The following is a 16,888-nucleotide window of genomic DNA, read 5'->3' as shown; positions in this document are numbered from 1 at the left end:
GTTGCCTCCTTGAGCTCCCGTACGTCTCTGGACAGGCTCATTAGTTTGCGCCGCAATCGTTGTTTGGACAGATTATTCGTTCGGGTTTGTTTGGACGAGTTCTTGGAGGTGGCTATGCTGAAATCCATGGCGGCTCAGGGTATTAGGAATAAGACAATACCTATAGCCAAGATAATATAGAGAAGAGGATTGGTATGATATATGAGCCAGGGCTAGAGAGGTATTTATAGCACAGGCTGCATATGTCCAGAATTCCTTCCCTTGTATGTTTGCCCTATGATTGTTCTTGGGTATATGGGGGCAATAATATCTTTAATTCTTTTTCTTTATTTGTGCATGCACCAACAAGCAAAAAAAGGAAATTATTTTTAGGGCTTACTTATCCAGAAACCAAAAAAGGTATTTATATATAGGGTTTCCGTAACCAAAAAAACAGAAACGGAAATTAATTACGGGATAATTATCGAATAAACATTGAAGGAAACAAACAAACTAACAACAAAGCATTATTCTACAAAGTAAGATCAGCCATATGAATCCTAAAATGCCATTGCGTTCGGTTTTGTGCTAAGTATTGCATTAGATCCAAGTACTCGATGTATTTTCTTAGAGTCTCTTTCCAAATCTTCTTAGGTCTTCATCTACCTCTTTTGCCTTGAGTATTTGTCTCATAATCGTATTTTTTAATCAGAGCATCCATAGGTCTTCAGTTGACATGTCCAAACAGAAATAACAAAGAAGGAAAAGAGGCAAAAATAAAAATATGTCTTTTTAAAATAGGATAAGAATGCATGTTGCATGAGGGAAATTTCCCCAACTCTTTACTAAATCTCCTTCAACCTCATAGTGTAAGAAGTTCAAGTCTTTTGTGTTCCTTTTCTTGTACCTTCTATTATTTTTCATTTTTGCTTCTTCTTTTTCAACATACTTTTTGCCGGTTCTATTCTATTGTTGTTGAGTTGAGCACACTACACATTGTCGAGATTTCACGGGTTAATTGTTGTTGAGTTGAGCCATTTGCTAAATAAATTAAGAGAGTTTAACTAAAAATATTTTGATGACACTATCTTTTGCTAACAAATTTGTAGCCAACTTTTTTTATTTTTAAGGACACACACTAAAACATGGTTCAACATACAACTCCACTCCCAATCCAAACACTGCTTCGACATTCATAGGTTATATGTAAAAATAAAAAGTAATTTTGCAAAAGGAAGAATTTGATACAATTAGAATCATAATTTTTCACCTACTAACTTTCCTCCAATAATTTGATGGTTGTGATTCTTTTAATGTAGCACATAGTAGCTTGGGCGTGCCAACTTTTGTGGTAAGTGCAATTTTTTTTAAGAATGTAACATCTAAGGACATAGAAATCTCATATATTTTAATATTTTTCGCAACACAATTTTTCGATAAAAAATAAACATTAACCGTTGTGTACAAATTTGGTAAAAGTTGTATATGAAATTTCAAGAATAGCCTTGTACATATTTTATGCTTCAATACGTAGTTCATTATTTTTACGTTGGTTGGAATTGGATCTCATCCGAGAATTCCCGACCACATCTTAATCATTCACCGTGTATCGTACGGTCAGAAATCATTTAATTTTTATTATTTAAAATTAAACACAAATAGTATCTGACGAAAACTTAAAGCACGATGTACGATGAACGATTAAGATGTTAAGATCCTTAGGATCTCACAAAATGGATCCGAAGAGGATCCTTTTCCATGTTGGTTAACCGATACTTAAGTAGGGCAATAAGTTGTCAAAATAAAAATACGTGCAACTGACACGAATATGAGAAGTTGAGATTATTCTATGCTAAAACGAAATTGAAAAGCACTGTTTATAATAGTGATTTGACAAAATTGCCCTTAATTACTGCCAAAGTTCGGCTTTTTCTGTTTAGCAAAGTGAATTCACAATTTTTTTTCTTCCATCACCTGTTGCCCGAGGGTGCTAATGTGTGTTAAGTGTGACGGTGACACTTTTTTTTTATTCAGAAGTAGAGAAATTTTATAAAATAAAATTCAAACGGACAGATGTCAGCAAAGATCGGCATACAGAAAAAAAAACAGCCTACAAATAGTACACAAAGGAAATAAACATGAAACGGTTTCAACCCAAATACAAATCCTCCACAAGGATTCAAATAGTGGAGGCCCAAAGGTGGCTAATAGAGAAAACTCTACAAGCCTAGCTGAGAGATCACCCGTCGCAGTTGCTTGAAAGCCATAAATGGCCGCCAATCCACACCGTCAGATTCACACCACAAAATAACAATTATTCACCCCTATATCAAGGTCATACACAGACCTTCACAAGTCCCAAATAAATAACAATGCTAAACCACATAACAACAACATCATAAAAACCAAAACAAAACTGAAAATTATCACCAATAAACCTACAAACCGAACGGAGAAGCCAAACCTCACTGCTATAACCACTACCCGGTAACCAGCAAGAACAAAGTTCCAAAGCCGGAGAAGTAGGACATGAATTCAGAACCAAAGAAGGAGGCGGGGCAAAGCTCCGCACCGAACCCAAGTGCTTGGTTTCACACTTTCAACTGAATAAGCAACGATTCGCTCTCGGGGTGAGCAGCGGACACAGGAACACGGGCAAACTTCTCAATCGAAAGTGTGACGGTGACACTTGCTTATTCTAAACCACCGCCACCATTCTTCTTGCTAAAAACCACGGGCCACAACACCATTTTCCATTCTGCCAAAATTCGAGCTTTGCATGCACGAATTCGTTTCGGATTGGAAGAATCCTTTCCTAGGTTTAAAATTTTCTTCCGATCCAAAACGGATTCACGCACTTCGTCCACTGGCGCTCCCACCAATCAACGGTGCAGAGTTCTCTTCGTCCACCGGCAATTCCTCGTGGGTCCCACTAAAACCCATCTAAGCAATCAGAGTTCCATAAAAACTTCATTTGAAGTCCAAATCTCGTTTTGCTTGTGCCACGCGTTCGTAGCGACAAATACTATATAATATACTAAATAAATACATCACGTGCCCGACGACTAAGTCAACATATACTCAGTAAGGGTATTTTCGTCATTCTCCCACTCTAAGGATTTAAAATACTATAATTCAAGGACGGGTCGTTACAGAAGAACCATGTACTGCAAGTCAGCAAAGACTGACGGCACCGTGAGTCCGCGACCACGGAGAGCAGGGCAACCCCAACTCCTACGAACTGGTTTTCTAACGGGAAAAAGGTATACATACTTCAAGCAGGCTTTCTGTCAACTATAAACAAAACCTCACTTAATAACACAATTTGTGATTTTTATAAAATTTGAGACAATACATATTAAATTGAAACGATCTCAAAGATGATATAACATACTAAATTGATTAGTATAGAAAAATATATACTTCCAATGACAAGTTGCTATCTTTTTAACTACCCATTCAACAACCCAATGTCCTGGATCAAACCCTAAATTAATTAAAGTCCTCCTCGAGCATCAGTTTTTCTGGGAAAAGAAATAAAAACCAAGTACAGTTTTGGCTTCCTTGTCCATCAAACCTATGGCATTGTGCAGCAGGTTTTAGGGTTTCGCTAATTGACAATTAATAGAAGAAAACCCAAGAATGAAATTTCATCTCCACAAATACAAGAAAACCAACTCAAGTCTGAAAAATGAGAAGTCTATTTCGGTTTCTATTTGTACACTTCGAATACGAATGGAAAAAAAAACAAAAAGGGAAAGAAAGCAAGCAAACCAGACAATGTGCAGGTCTCTCTCTGAAGATTATGCGCAAAATATAGACCTTGCTGATATCCTCCAAGTTGCCCTCTCACTCTCTCTCTCTCTCCCCCTCTGGTTGTAACGTAAGGGGACTTTTTTCTTTTTAAGCTGTTGAGATTGATCCAACGACACCTGCAACTTACTCCTGGCAAATACTCCCACTCATTCTAGCCTCGTGGATGTTGAGATTGATCCAACGACACCTGCAATGACCCAAATTGATGTAAGCACATTTTGCAGACCAAGCCAAAGTCAAGAGCCTTGTACTGCAAGTCTGCAAAGATTGGTGGCACCATGACCATGGAGAGCAGGGCAACCCCAACTCATATGAATTGGTTTCCTAATGAGAAAGTATGCATAATTAAAGCAGACTTTATTAAGAAAACCTCACTTACGAACAAATCTTGTAAGATACAGGACACGACGTACCTTACAATATAGCTCCGAAAGCTAGCTGCTACAAGTGAGTGGTACAGAATCAAATGGCTAAAACTGTTAGAATATCATCCAGTTTAACATTATGGACGTCATACATCTTCGATTTCAACTTTCCCTTGATACAAACTCAACAGTTGAGGTACTTGGTCTAGGTATCTGGTCACAAATCTCTCCAAGAACTGCTTCTCCACCGGCAATAACACATAACTCAAGCTAAAATTTTCATTTATCAATCCTTTCAATAACAAAACTTTAACAACTGAACACCTTGGGATGATTCTATTCTCCAAACTTAGGCACAAAGCCGCTGGGCACTTTATGAGTAGTCCCGATGGCCATCCCATCTTGTTGACAAAAAAATCCATTGCTAGCGTTATTTTTTTCTCAGATAGATTCATACACTGCGGGTTTTTCCTGAAAGCAAAGAGAATATCATCCTCAGACCAACCCCAACTCCCGTAAACTTCCCGACTTCGATCCCATATCAACTTACTATTCTTACCAGACAATGAGCGTAGTGCAAACATGAAAGTCGCTTTTCCAAGATCAAGTCCCTTAGCCCTCACCTCATCCACAACTTTACCAAAATTTTCAGGCTTTAGCATCAGAGTTTGGGTGCATTGAGCTAGCATCAGAGAAATGCATGATCGGGAAACACCCAATTCTCTCAACAGCCCAATATTCGGAGCCACATTAGAGTCTGCCCTTTCTGGGTTTTGCAATTCGAGCCTTTTGGACGCTGAAATTGCAGCTTTTGGGGACAACCCACATGACCTTATGAGGTAATCGACGGTGAAATTGTGTTGGTTTTCTGGGATTTTTGAGGTGATGGGTCTGTAAAGCAACTGGTTTTGAAGAGAAGAAAGTGAGGGTTTTACATTTTCAATCACTAATCTCTTGTTTCTGGAAGCAAATGGAGAGGAAAATATTAAAGAGTATAACCTGGGGGTCTTTGAGCTGCAGAGTAGAACCATGTTAGATGCTGCCGGCGACGAACGATTTCTAACGGCAAACCCCAGAACCCTAGTAGTGGCTCTCAGGTCTCTAGAACCCATAAGTAGGGTTGACTAAAAACCCCAAATTAACCTCAGTGAAAAATTAACAAACAGACGTGTCGTTTAATTCACACCAAAGTCGAAAATCAACCCCCATGAGAAATTATTATGGCTCGATTAGATGTGCATTTAGAATGATCAAAAATATTTTTAGAGAAAATATTTTTTCTGCTTCAAAAGCACTTCAAGTACTTTCTGCATGAAGCACCAGTTATGTGCTCATTCTAGAAAGCATTTTAAGTGATTTTTCATTATTCATTTGCATTTTTACTACGGATGAGTTCCAAAAACATTTTAACTAAAAATATTTTCACTCATTTAAAAGTACATCCAAACGAGCTCTTAATAAACCTATTTTGTTGGAGATCAAGCTCCGATAGCTCTTACAGAAATTTTAAACCCTGTTGAACATCAAATGTTCATCATCTTTAAATCAAATTCTAATTTAGAGACCGAATAGAAGAACATTCTTATAAAAATAATAAATTACAGAGGTTATAAACCTTATAATTATCAAACAAAAATTGGGTAAATTACATAAAAACCCCTCAGGTTTGAGATCTATTACAACCTTATACAACATCTTTAAAACATTTCACTTTTATACCTCACGTACTATTTTATTTCAAAATAACACATCCGTTAGATTTTCCATCCAATTGTTTGTTAAATGCTAACGTGACTGCCACATTTGTACTGATGTGGCTACCACGTGACAAAAAATAATAATTTTTTATACATTAACAATATTAACCCTATTAAAAATAAAAATCCAAACCCAGATCCCCTTCCCCTCAACCCCATATCCCACCCCCACCCCCTTACCCATCTCTTCCTTCCCGTCCGTCCGTCCCCATCCCCTTACCCATCTCTCCCACTCTTCTTCTTCCTCCACACCAACCCCAACACATTCCCTGACACCCTTTTTTCAATTCCCTCCTTCCTTCTCCCTCTCTAGGGTTTGAGTTTCGAATTCCACCCCTCTCTCGCCTCTTCCCCTGCCACCCTCCGTCTCCTGCCTCCACGCATCTCCTTCCCCCAAAACCCATATTCCCCTCCACCTCTCCCACCTCAAAGCCCCCACCTTTAATCACTTCTCTGCTTTTTTTTACTGGTTTTCTTAGAAACCCCTACAACACAATACTTGCAAAACCACAACCCAAATACTTGCAACCGTCGCCTGGGGGTGGGGGGAAGGCAAGTGGGTCATGGGGGGGGGGGGAACGGACGAGTTTGGTTTCTTCTTCTTCTGGGGGAAGGGATTTTGTAAATAGGAGTTGCAGAGAGGTGAGGGGGAAGGAAGGGGATCTGGGTTGGGTTCAAGTTTTTCTGGTTTTTTTTTTTAGGGTTAATATTATAATATTGTTAATGTATAAAAAATTATTTTTTTTGCCACATGGCAGCCATGTCAGCATATAACAGACCATTGGATGAAAAATCTAACGAAGATGTTATTTTGAAATAAAATAGTACGTGAGGTATGAAAGTGAAATATTTGAAAGATGTTGTATATGATTGTAATAGACCTCAAACTTGAGGGGTTTCTATGTAATTTACCCAACAAAATTTCAATTTAAGTAAAAAAAATTAAAAATTTAACGAAATACTCCTGTACTGTTTACTTTTAATAAAAAACTATATTTTTACATTTTTCTCGTACTATTCTCTTTATTTGTCATTTTAAAACTAAATTTTTTTTTGAAATTTTCCAAAGTTTTCCTAAAAAAAATACCGTAAGAAATCGAATCCGGCTCATACTATCCTACGCTGAGAAACTTCACAGCAGAAAAAAGAAGCTCATACTTTGCAAAATTTGATCTCAAAGCCCGTAATTTACCCAAATCCACTTCCAAGTCACTGATTTCAATTTCCGCGGTCGAAGCCGTCGTCGTCAATGTTCAGCAACAACAGCATATCAATCTCAGTCTCCGACGACGAAGCGGACGAACTCGGCCGGATGCGAGTCCGAGTTCGAAGAAAGCGCAAGAAACTCGGCCACCGACTCAAGAACGAGTTCCTCCACCGAGTCGCTAGAAAGCTCGTCAGGTACTGGGCACTTCTCATTTTTCTCCCGGCCCTTGGGTTGCTCTTATACGAGGTTTCGAGGATCGGTAGGAAGCCGAGTTTGGTGGCGAAGTCGGAACTCAGTGAGCCGGAAAAGCCGAGTTTGGTTGGCTCGGAAACGGTGAAGAACTCGAGTTTGGAGAAGAAATCGGATGGGAATTTGAATCGGCTCGATCATACGACTCGGGTTGTTGGAGGCGTTAGACAACGTAAGTTCAACTCTTGCTTAATTGCCATACGATTCGGATGCAATTGTACAATGGGTAATCGAAATTGTGTGCAGAACGAGTTCAAAATCTTTAATTTTTCTTTCTAAAGAATATAAGGAAACGATTCTGCAATCTGCATAGTGTTGTAAGTTACTTACTTTTCTAATGACGTTGTAAATTTCAATGAGTGTAAGCTAGAATTGTGCCTGTTAGATTAATGTGACTGCCCAAATGCCGATTATCATACATTGCTTGACACCCACATTAGTTTAACGATTCGGAGTGATTGCTGAGCTTGTTTTGTTGTTTCTTTAGTGTTACTGATAATTGGGTTGTGCATTTTACTGTAGTTGGAAAATTTTATTTTAGTTAGGATTGGAATATTGACGCATTTTGAAATGTGACGAAAATTTGCGGATAATGTTAGGTTGTTTGGACATCTTATCTCCTGAAGAACTTGAGCATCTGGAAATTCCTATGCGCGAAGATTCCAATACACCTGTTAAGAAAGTGGTATACATATCAGAGAATGACAATCCGTTTTCAGGAGGGAACAACAGTCTTTCTCAGGAGCACACAGAGGCCCCAAGATTTAATTCATTTACTGGAAGTCAAACTCTGGATCAGAGAGCAAAATCGTTTAAGGTTATAAACTGCATCATTGTTTTGAAACTTTGAACTGATTTAGTATTCTATTTGGTCTTTGTCATGTTAAAGGTCAAGTTTTAAGACGCATCTAACTTCTTTAGGTTTTGATGTTGATGTTATTTTCATTGTGAAGCACATCGAGGTCTTTACTTTTTGCCCGATTTTAAACAGAAATAATAATAATAATTTGTACTGTGAGGCGGTGTTCATATTGTTAGAAATTTGTTGCTCACAGGTAAATGAAACTGTTACTATGAACTGTGGTTTCTACAGTGAAAATGGAGGGTTTAAAATCTCAAATGAAGACAAGGGGTACATGGATAGTTGCAAGGTTGTAGTGTCCACATGTGCATTTGGTGGTGGAGATGATCTTTATCAGCCTATTGGAATGTCAGAGGCATCACTTCGAAAGGTTTTTGTCTTTTCAGTCAAATATTACTAATTAGCTTCAAAGTTATAAATTCTTATGAGTACTGAATGGATGCAGGTTTGCTATGTTGCTTTTTGGGATGAAATTACTCTAAGTACACAGGAAGCGGCTGAACATAGAATTGATGGGAATGGATTTATTGGGAAATGGCGCATTGTGGTTGTTAAAGATCTTCCCTTTTCAGACCAAAGGTTAAATGGAAAGATCCCAAAGGTAACAACTTTCAGGGTTAGGTTAAATTATTATTTTTTTCTCTATTGTCATTTAGTTTATTTAAGTTAAATTTAAAAAATTTATCCTGATCATGTTGTTATCTCTTGTCATCTGTCATTTTCTTTACTTTTTTAATTTTTGCAAACATTTTTGTTTTCATGATACATGAAAGCTATTGCAACATGGAACCTATTTTCTGTAATTACATTAATAAGTCAAGTAAAGTATGATAATTTAAGCAGAACAATATTAATCAAAGGGACGCTGGATCTGTTCTTCATGATATAAAAGGTTTAAGCTAAATGTCAAATATCCAAAAAGTTCTGTTACAAGTGCTAGCCAAATATCATGTATAGGTGTATGTGGAAATTTATCTGAGACTTTGTATATTTTTTCTGGTGTTAGATGTTGCCCCATCGTCTTTTTCCTCATGCAAAGTATTCCATTTGGGTAGATTCAAAGTCCCAATTTAGGAGGGACCCCTTAGGTGTGCTCGAAGCCCTACTTTGGCGTTCAAACTCTGTACTTGCTATCTCAGAACATGGAGCTCGCAGTAGCGTTTATGATGAAGCGAAGGCTGTTGTGAAAAAAAACAAGGCCAAACCAGAAGAAGTTGAGGTGCAATTGACTCAATACCGCCATGATGGCTTGCCAGAAGACAAGAGGTTCAACGGAAAGAAGGGTATGCTTCTTTTTCTTTCACTTGTTCTGGCTTGATCTCTCTTATGAAATATTGCTATTTATGATGCTTCATGATTGTAGCAATTCTTGAATTCCTTTGCTTCTTTGTTGAGTACATCTTTTTGAAGTAGGAGTAGTTAAGCCTACTGCATGCCTTATTGCTTTCCTTAATTCTGCATAAAAGGTGACTTACTCCTGGGTTTTACCGAATGTAAATATCTTAAGATTTTGACATTGAGAAGAATAGTCGAAATATAAAATCAATCTGTTTATTCAAGTTTCATATCTGTTTATTCATGTTTTCTTATCAGTCTGTTCGTAATTTGAACAATCTGTTGATTGCCTCAATTCTGCATATTTTCACTTGCTCCTCTGCGCATCATACCCATACACTGATTCCGGCAGCCAGTCCGCTCCCCATCAGTCTACTTCAGATTCATATTTTCCCAATTTGTGTTTAAAGTGGGTTATGAGCCCTTCCTCACAGTCTGCTGCCACCAAGCTTATTTAGATACTTGAGAATTAAGAAATAGCCATACTTAATATGAAAAACTCCAAAACTACAAAGCTGGTGATCTCATTGTCTTGCATTTTGTTCCTATTCTGAACCATTGCGTCGTTAACCTGTGCAGCTTTATCTGAAGCATCTGTTATCGTGAGGGAGCATACACCATTGACTAATATGTTTATGTGCCTCTGGTTCAACGAGGTGGTTCGGTTCACTTCTCGTGATCAGCTTAGTTTCCCATATGTATTATGGCGGTTGAAAGTGCTCAAGAAGATAAATATATTCCCTGTATGTACCCGGAAAGATCTTGTTAATAGTATGGGTCACATACGCAAGGCTAAGCCACTTAGAAGTTGACTCTTTGGTAACAGGATAGTGCTTCGACTTCGCAAGTATTGAACAGAGGCGCGCTGGGGTGCTCATGTGGTGTGTTCTTAGGCAGTAGTAGATTCCTTCCATTTTCTAATTTCTGTTCATAAACATTTTACAGGAAGAGAAAGAAAATGATTTTTGCTTTAGAATTTGTTGTGCAAGAGTTGTGTACATTGTGCGTTCAATTTTTGTCAGGTACGATTTATATTTAATTTTAAATAAAAGTATTTAAAATAATTTCTGGTTACACGATGTATGATGAACAAATACGATTTGAGGATCTGGAAAGGATACGATTTGAGGATCCGGAAAGGATCCTCATTCCCGTTCATAAACTCCGAGAAAGCTTTGTCAGGAGGATCCTAGTGTCACGGGATGACTTAACATATGGCCCGTGACACTAGGATCCTCAAATCGTATTCATTCATTGTAATCGTATAGTCGGAAATTATTTTAAATACTTTTATTTTAAATTAAATATAAATAGAACTTGACAAAAATTGGTCGCACGATATACGATGAACGGACACGATTTGAGGATTCTCATAAAGAGGATCTGGAGATGATGCTCCTGGTTTTCCTTGATCTTTATAAAGTGTCAAGTAATTCACTTTTGTTTCCCAATTAAGTATGAAAATAAGCTTTAATATTTTGGCTAAAATATTCTTTGAAATTGTCATACTATTCTCTTTGGTCTCTAACAACAAAAATCGATAAAAAGCGTCCTTAAGTTTATCCACGGTAAATCATTTTGTTCTTTATGTGAAAAATCTGTCAATATCTTCATTAAGTAGATGGGTTGATTTGACAAGAATACCCATAAAAGGGTGGTCACCTAGTCATTCATGTGACAATTTAGCAATGATATTGACATAATTTTCACAGAAGAATCAAATTTATTTACGGTGGACAAACTCATCAACGACTTGTGTCGATTTTCATTGTCAAAAATCAGAATAAGAAGTTATCCCAGTTTCAAAAATCATTTTAGCTAAAAAGCCTTATATTTTCTTTTCTTTTCTTTTTGTGTTTAAGGCAATGGGAGCTTTTAGTTTAAACAATTGACTTTATAAAATACAGTTAGCAAAATTGCAACTTAAAAAACTGAAAGAAGCACGTTTACTAATTAAGTGGTAAATGCACGTTTCCACGCACGCAGTTTTGTGTTCAGTGGGTGCAAATAGGTGCATCATGGAAAACAAAAACGTGTGTTGACTAGGGATTTTAGTATTTAGCTTCAGTACAGCCATAGCTTGTAGTCTGTACGTGTTTTCTTTGTATGGAACAAAATTTGTCTTTCCTTTCCTTACTTCCAGATTCTTTCTTCCTTCCCTACATTTGGGAGTTCTGAGGATCCTCTACTCCTCTCATAACTCTGTTTCCGAGTTTGACGGTTTCCCACATCTACTATTAGTACCAATCAAATTGAGCCTATTGTTTAAAATAGCGGTATGGGAAAAAATATTTACATGCAAATTTATAAAAATATCAACGGATATATCAAATATCGATATAAGTTACTTTCGATAAAAATTATGGAAATTTAAAATGAAATTTTAGGGATTGTCAAACATTGGTTTTGACGAAATATAAAAGTTTTTCCGTTATTTAACATGTGCGTAAGAAATATTTACGATATCTGTTGATTTTAGCATAAACTTGAGAGTTTCTTCGATATGAGATGAAATTTAGACTTCACCCTCCATTTCCATATCTTTCTAAGATTTTTTTTATATTACCATGGAAATATCGATAATATCAAAGAAATTTCAGACACTGATTGAGCCAAACGTGAACTTCCAAAAAAAAACACTCAGAACTTGTTTGTTAGAGAAATTGACTTGAATATGATATTCACTGTATTAAAGACATTTTGAAAGAATAAATGAACGTCAGTTTTCTTGTTTTGTCCAAGCCAATCGTCTTTAACAAGGGAGGCCTTGTACTACCACGATGACATAAATAAAAACAAAGCTCGTAGTGGGCAGTGTTTTTGTTTATTTATTTAACTTTTTAAATAAAAAAAATATAAAAACATAATTTAAACAAGAAGTAAATAAATAATAACGTGCAAAATAGTAAATTGTCGCGCGTGTTTAAAACGATTAGATTATATGGACAATCATAGTTTGCCAGTTAATTGGCATAAAAAAATCGATGGCGACCAATAGAGAGGAGCTGTACAAACAAAGCAAAAACATTGATAAAGTAATATTATTATAGTAAAGCTGTGAAACAATAAAAGTAACGTTATGGTTTAAGCTACAGGACTAATAAACCAATGTGCTGCTGCAGTAACCGCGACCAATAAAAACATATACAAAGGAACCAATTTGCTACATCTGGAGAGAATTTTTCGTGTACACAAAACACAAGTCGGTACATCATGTGTCATGATACAGGTGATTTTGAGTTGTACGATAACATTCTATTGGGATATCGTTCTTACTCTCAAGTAACAGTAGTAGCTTTCATTATCGTTTTCTCCTACACATTTTTTTGTTTCTATCTTTTAACTTCTTTAGATTCTCAAAATTTAAGATTAGAAATAAATTAAAATACGCATGTTGATGAAAGAAAAATGCAACGATCACTCTGTCCAACAATATGCATTTTTAAGTCATTTAATATGTGTTATGCACGTGCCAAACTAAGTAACATCACTTATATAAAATGTGTTCAGATTAAAGAGCATATCACTTAATTAGATGCTAACTTTGCAAGACAAATAATAGACAATCTCCATTTCTCGATCCTTCCTATATGTTAGCTTGCATTTGAAGGCAACAAGTGGATCCAATTGCAGTTCTCCAATCGTGTCTTAAAATCTTTCAAGGATTAGTAGAAACAAACAAGATAAGAACATTTGACCGCCGCCAATGTCCCTCCTCAGTTTTTTATAATTTTCAATTGGCAACGGGATAATGGCACGCACCTGGTTTCAACTCTTTTCCGTGTCCATCTGTTCAGTCAAACTAACACGCCATGTGGACTTTTTTAACCCAAAACCCCACAACTTATATAACACACAATCCCACATTTTCCAAAAACTCACAAGGCACAAACCAAATTTCCATACCAAAACCCTTATTAATTTGCAATGGTTCTCTTGGTGCAAAAGTTTAACCAAATCTACTCCAAGCTCGAGAATCACCACCACCACCACCCGTCGGAACCCACCTTATCGGCATCTCTGGATGCCTTCCAAACCCATGTTTCAAACTCCTTGAAAAAGTTGTTGCCTCTGAGTGCATCAAAATCTGCAGGGTCAGAGATTCCATCATTTCCATGGATTCTACAGTGCTTTGAGCTCCTACCCATCGTCCAAAGTGCTTTTGCAAAGCTGGTTGTGGAAGTAGATTTTCCCATGAGCAGATGGGAAGCCGCTTCTGTGGATGAGTATCTCAAATACAGTTTGAGTTTGTTGGAGCTTTGCAATTCTGTCAGTTCTTCTCTGTCTAATCTTGGGAAGGCTAGGGTTTCGCTGGCTCATGGTTTGAGCCTGGTGGAGAAATCGTCGCCTTCTTCGGCTTTGGAGCATCTGAAGGCAATCCAATTCCAACCAAAGGGATTGAGCAAGGGAATCAGATTCCAAGGAAATGAACAAGTTGGGAAAGGAAGTTGCTTGATTAGCAAGGAAACAGTGATTCAACAAGCTTTGGGGGTTATGCAGGGAATGGTATTCTGGCTAGGTGGGATTTTGATGTCTGGATTAGCTGGGAATGCCAAGCCATACTTGGAGGTGAGGAATTCGGGTGGAAGGTTTGTTGACTCGTTGCTTTCGGGGTTGAATTCGAGAGTGAGTGAAATAATGGAGAGAAATGGTGGATTGAAGGAGGTGAAGGAGCTTAACGATGCAGTGACGGGCCTTGCAGCAGCAATCGGAATTGGAAAGAACAGCGGAGCAGAAGCCGAGGAATTGAGAAGAAAATTAGAGGTGTTTGAGAAGTCTGTGGACGGTTTGGGAAAGGAGGTGGATTCCGTCTTCGACAAAGTTTTGGCTGGGAGAAATCAATTGCTCAATGGCCTTCCACAGCAAATGAAATAGAAGATCAATTGTATAATTCACTGTGTACAGAACATTGTTGTATCTTTATTGATTTTAGTTTGTAAAACAGAATTATTATATTGCAAAAATGAAGTAAAAATTCACATTTCAAATGATAAAACAATGTTGATTTCATTTTCAAAAATGTAGATCCTCGTCTGTTAAGTCCACTTTACAGAACTTAAGCAGTGATCGGATTCTACAAACTTCAGAGTTGTATTCATTCACGAACTTAAAGTCTTGGAAGCGTAAATGCTGCCATTCGTATCTTGCTTCAGGAAAGTAAATGTCTTTTTGGTGATCGAAACGATCGGCCAGAGCAAGCCAGAAGGTGTGTGGATCCTCCTTAGCGAGGTACTCCGTCTGCAGTGCATCATGGATGTGTCTTCGAATGAAGATCATAACAATAGCTTTCTCAGCTTCGTTGATGGGTTCATCATCGATAGGTTCCTCGATGGTGGCTCTAATACCTTTTGCAATGAGATGGAGCTTCATGTCTTGAACCCACTTCAAGTAGTTTCTTCCAGATACTTCCAAAGCAGTGAAATCGAGTTTGTTCAAGTTCGACATGTCCCTAAAACAGAGGGTACAAAAATGTGGTTAGTCATATGGAAAGCCATCGGGTTTTATAAACATGTATTGGTTTAATTTAAGCATGAAAGCTACATGTTTCATGTGGTAAGTTTTGAATGAAACTTTGGATTTCAAAGGCACTAAATATGAAACTACAAGTTCAATTTAGTTTTATGAACGATTAGTTCATAAAGGAGAGGTTCCTATAAGAACATAGAATGCAATATGCTGATTTAAGTGTAGTGGATTTGAGTTGCTTCGGGAACTCAAGTGTGAGAGCTTTGGGACAACGAAAGGATGTCAACGGTTCAAAGTATAAAAATAAATTATTGAATCTTAATGTCCAAAAATGATTTTCAGGTCAATAATTTTGAATTAATTATCAGATTAATGAACTGCTGGTCATTTTTAATTAATTCAATATATCGGGACCAAACGGGGTCGATCGTGGAAGCAAAATAATGATAGACGGGTCATATTAGCTTCGGTTGGTGATAAACCAAGCGATAATTAAATTAGAATTAATTAGCGTAAACCAAAGTACCCCAAAAAATATTTAGGTATGATTTATAACGCGGGAATGCCAAAAATTAGCATTGGGTTGAAAAATGTGACGTGGCCCAGCATAAAATAGGTTGGCTGTGATGTGGGTACGAGCCCTGCAGCACGACTGTAGGCCATTAGGTCGTGAGAGGGCTACAAGGCTCTGGGTCATGTGATCTGGGTGAGCCCAGCAGCAAAAGTTGCTGGTTTGGGCCAAAAACAAGGCACGAGGCAAGCCCAGCCTAAAGCAGGCTCGCAGGTTGGTGTAGGGAGGCCCAGCCGAGGCTGTCTCCAGGGTTTTGGGGTTGGGGCAAGTTAAGCCCAGCAACATAAGATGCGGGCAAGGGGGCCGAGACTTAGACAAAACCTAGCAAGCGATACGGGATTGCTGCAAGCGAGCTTGCTGCAGGTTTGGGCCAAGGACTTAGGACAAAGCTCAGCAACTTAAAAGTTTTGGTTTTGGGCTTGGAGGGGCTGCAGGCCCATGGTAACCCTTACCAAGGCGAAGCTTGGTGTCCATGTAGGCACAACAAAGCCCAAAGGGATGCTGCCATAGTCTAGACATCACAACGACGTCATCCTAACGGCGTGCTCCACACGGCTAAGCTGCAGACTAGCTGCGGTGGTCAGCGGTGGTGCCAGTGGCAGCAAGTCGTAGCCATGCATCATATTTCCCAATTTTTTTCTTATTTCGACACCTCTAGGGTGTGAAAAAAACCCTAAATTGCTTCTAATTTATTTGTATGCTTTGACTGACAAATTCCACTCAGCAAAATAATAGTTGCGTAATGCATGAAACGTGTGTGTGTGTGTGTGTGTATATATATATATATATGAAGGAAAATATAAATATAGGGGGGTTCATGCATCATGGGGAATAAATAAAAGCGTACTTTATTGGCAGAAAATAAATAAAAGCCTTTGAAATTTGTAGCAGAAAGCCTCCTCCTACGATCCTTCAGTTCCTTAGCTTTTGGCAAGAGCGTGCAGATAACGTATTGTAGGTCTAATTGACTGAACTATTCTAAGGGAGTAGAGAGGGAGAAGCCAGCGGCAAGAGAGAGAAGGGAGAGATTTAATTGTGAGGTGTGTTGTATTTCACCCCATTATGCCTTTATTTATAGTAGTAGGATAGATTAAATCTTTATCATAATAGGATTGCAACTCTAATATGATAATATCTACTAAAGGAAATATTCCAAGATACCCTTAAATACATTAGGATTTATACAATCACATTCATATTCTAAATATGACTGCAACAGTTTCCTATATTTTGGCCTGTTAGTCAAAATGATTCATGAAAATGTCATAACCCTTCACTTTG

The 16,888-nt window shown here is 37.7% G+C and overlaps 4 protein-coding genes across 4 annotated transcripts; 2 read left to right on the top strand and 2 right to left on the bottom strand.

Annotated features, from left to right (window-relative positions):
• Positions 1-3,600: 3,600 nt before the first annotated feature.
• Positions 3,601-5,292, bottom strand: LOC103438454 (uncharacterized). Its single transcript, XM_008376997.4, has 2 exons — positions 4,209-5,292; positions 3,601-3,982 (listed from the first exon to the last, which is right to left on the bottom strand). The coding sequence occupies exon 1, from the start codon at positions 5,270-5,272 to the stop codon at positions 4,307-4,309; it is 966 nt and encodes a 321-aa protein (XP_008375219.2). The 5' UTR covers positions 5,273-5,292; the 3' UTR covers positions 3,601-3,982; positions 4,209-4,306.
• A 1,675-nt stretch (positions 5,293-6,967) lies between these two features.
• LOC103438453 (probable hexosyltransferase MUCI70) lies at positions 6,968-10,546 on the top strand. Its single transcript, XM_008376996.4, has 6 exons — positions 6,968-7,545; positions 7,973-8,190; positions 8,429-8,605; positions 8,681-8,836; positions 9,242-9,518; positions 10,150-10,546. Exons 1-6 carry the CDS (start codon positions 7,167-7,169, stop codon positions 10,380-10,382), a joined length of 1,440 nt encoding a protein of 479 aa, XP_008375218.2. The 5' UTR covers positions 6,968-7,166; the 3' UTR covers positions 10,383-10,546.
• A 2,951-nt stretch (positions 10,547-13,497) lies between these two features.
• Positions 13,498-14,445, top strand: LOC108170460 (protein BPS1, chloroplastic-like). Its single transcript, XM_017325423.1, has one exon. The coding sequence runs from the start codon at positions 13,498-13,500 to the stop codon at positions 14,443-14,445; it is 948 nt and encodes a 315-aa protein (XP_017180912.1).
• Positions 14,446-14,583: 138 nt separating this feature from the next.
• On the bottom strand, positions 14,584-15,015 carry LOC139197504 (uncharacterized). The gene has a single exon (XM_070825072.1). The coding sequence runs from the start codon at positions 15,013-15,015 to the stop codon at positions 14,584-14,586; it is 432 nt and encodes a 143-aa protein (XP_070681173.1).
• Between the last annotated feature and the right edge of the window lie 1,873 nt (positions 15,016-16,888).

Source organism: Malus domestica, chromosome 07, assembly GCF_042453785.1.
Source record: "Malus domestica chromosome 07, GDT2T_hap1".
In the NCBI taxonomy this organism is placed as follows: domain Eukaryota; kingdom Viridiplantae; phylum Streptophyta; class Magnoliopsida; order Rosales; family Rosaceae; genus Malus; species Malus domestica.
This window is presented reverse-complemented; position numbering and strand designations above follow the sequence as displayed.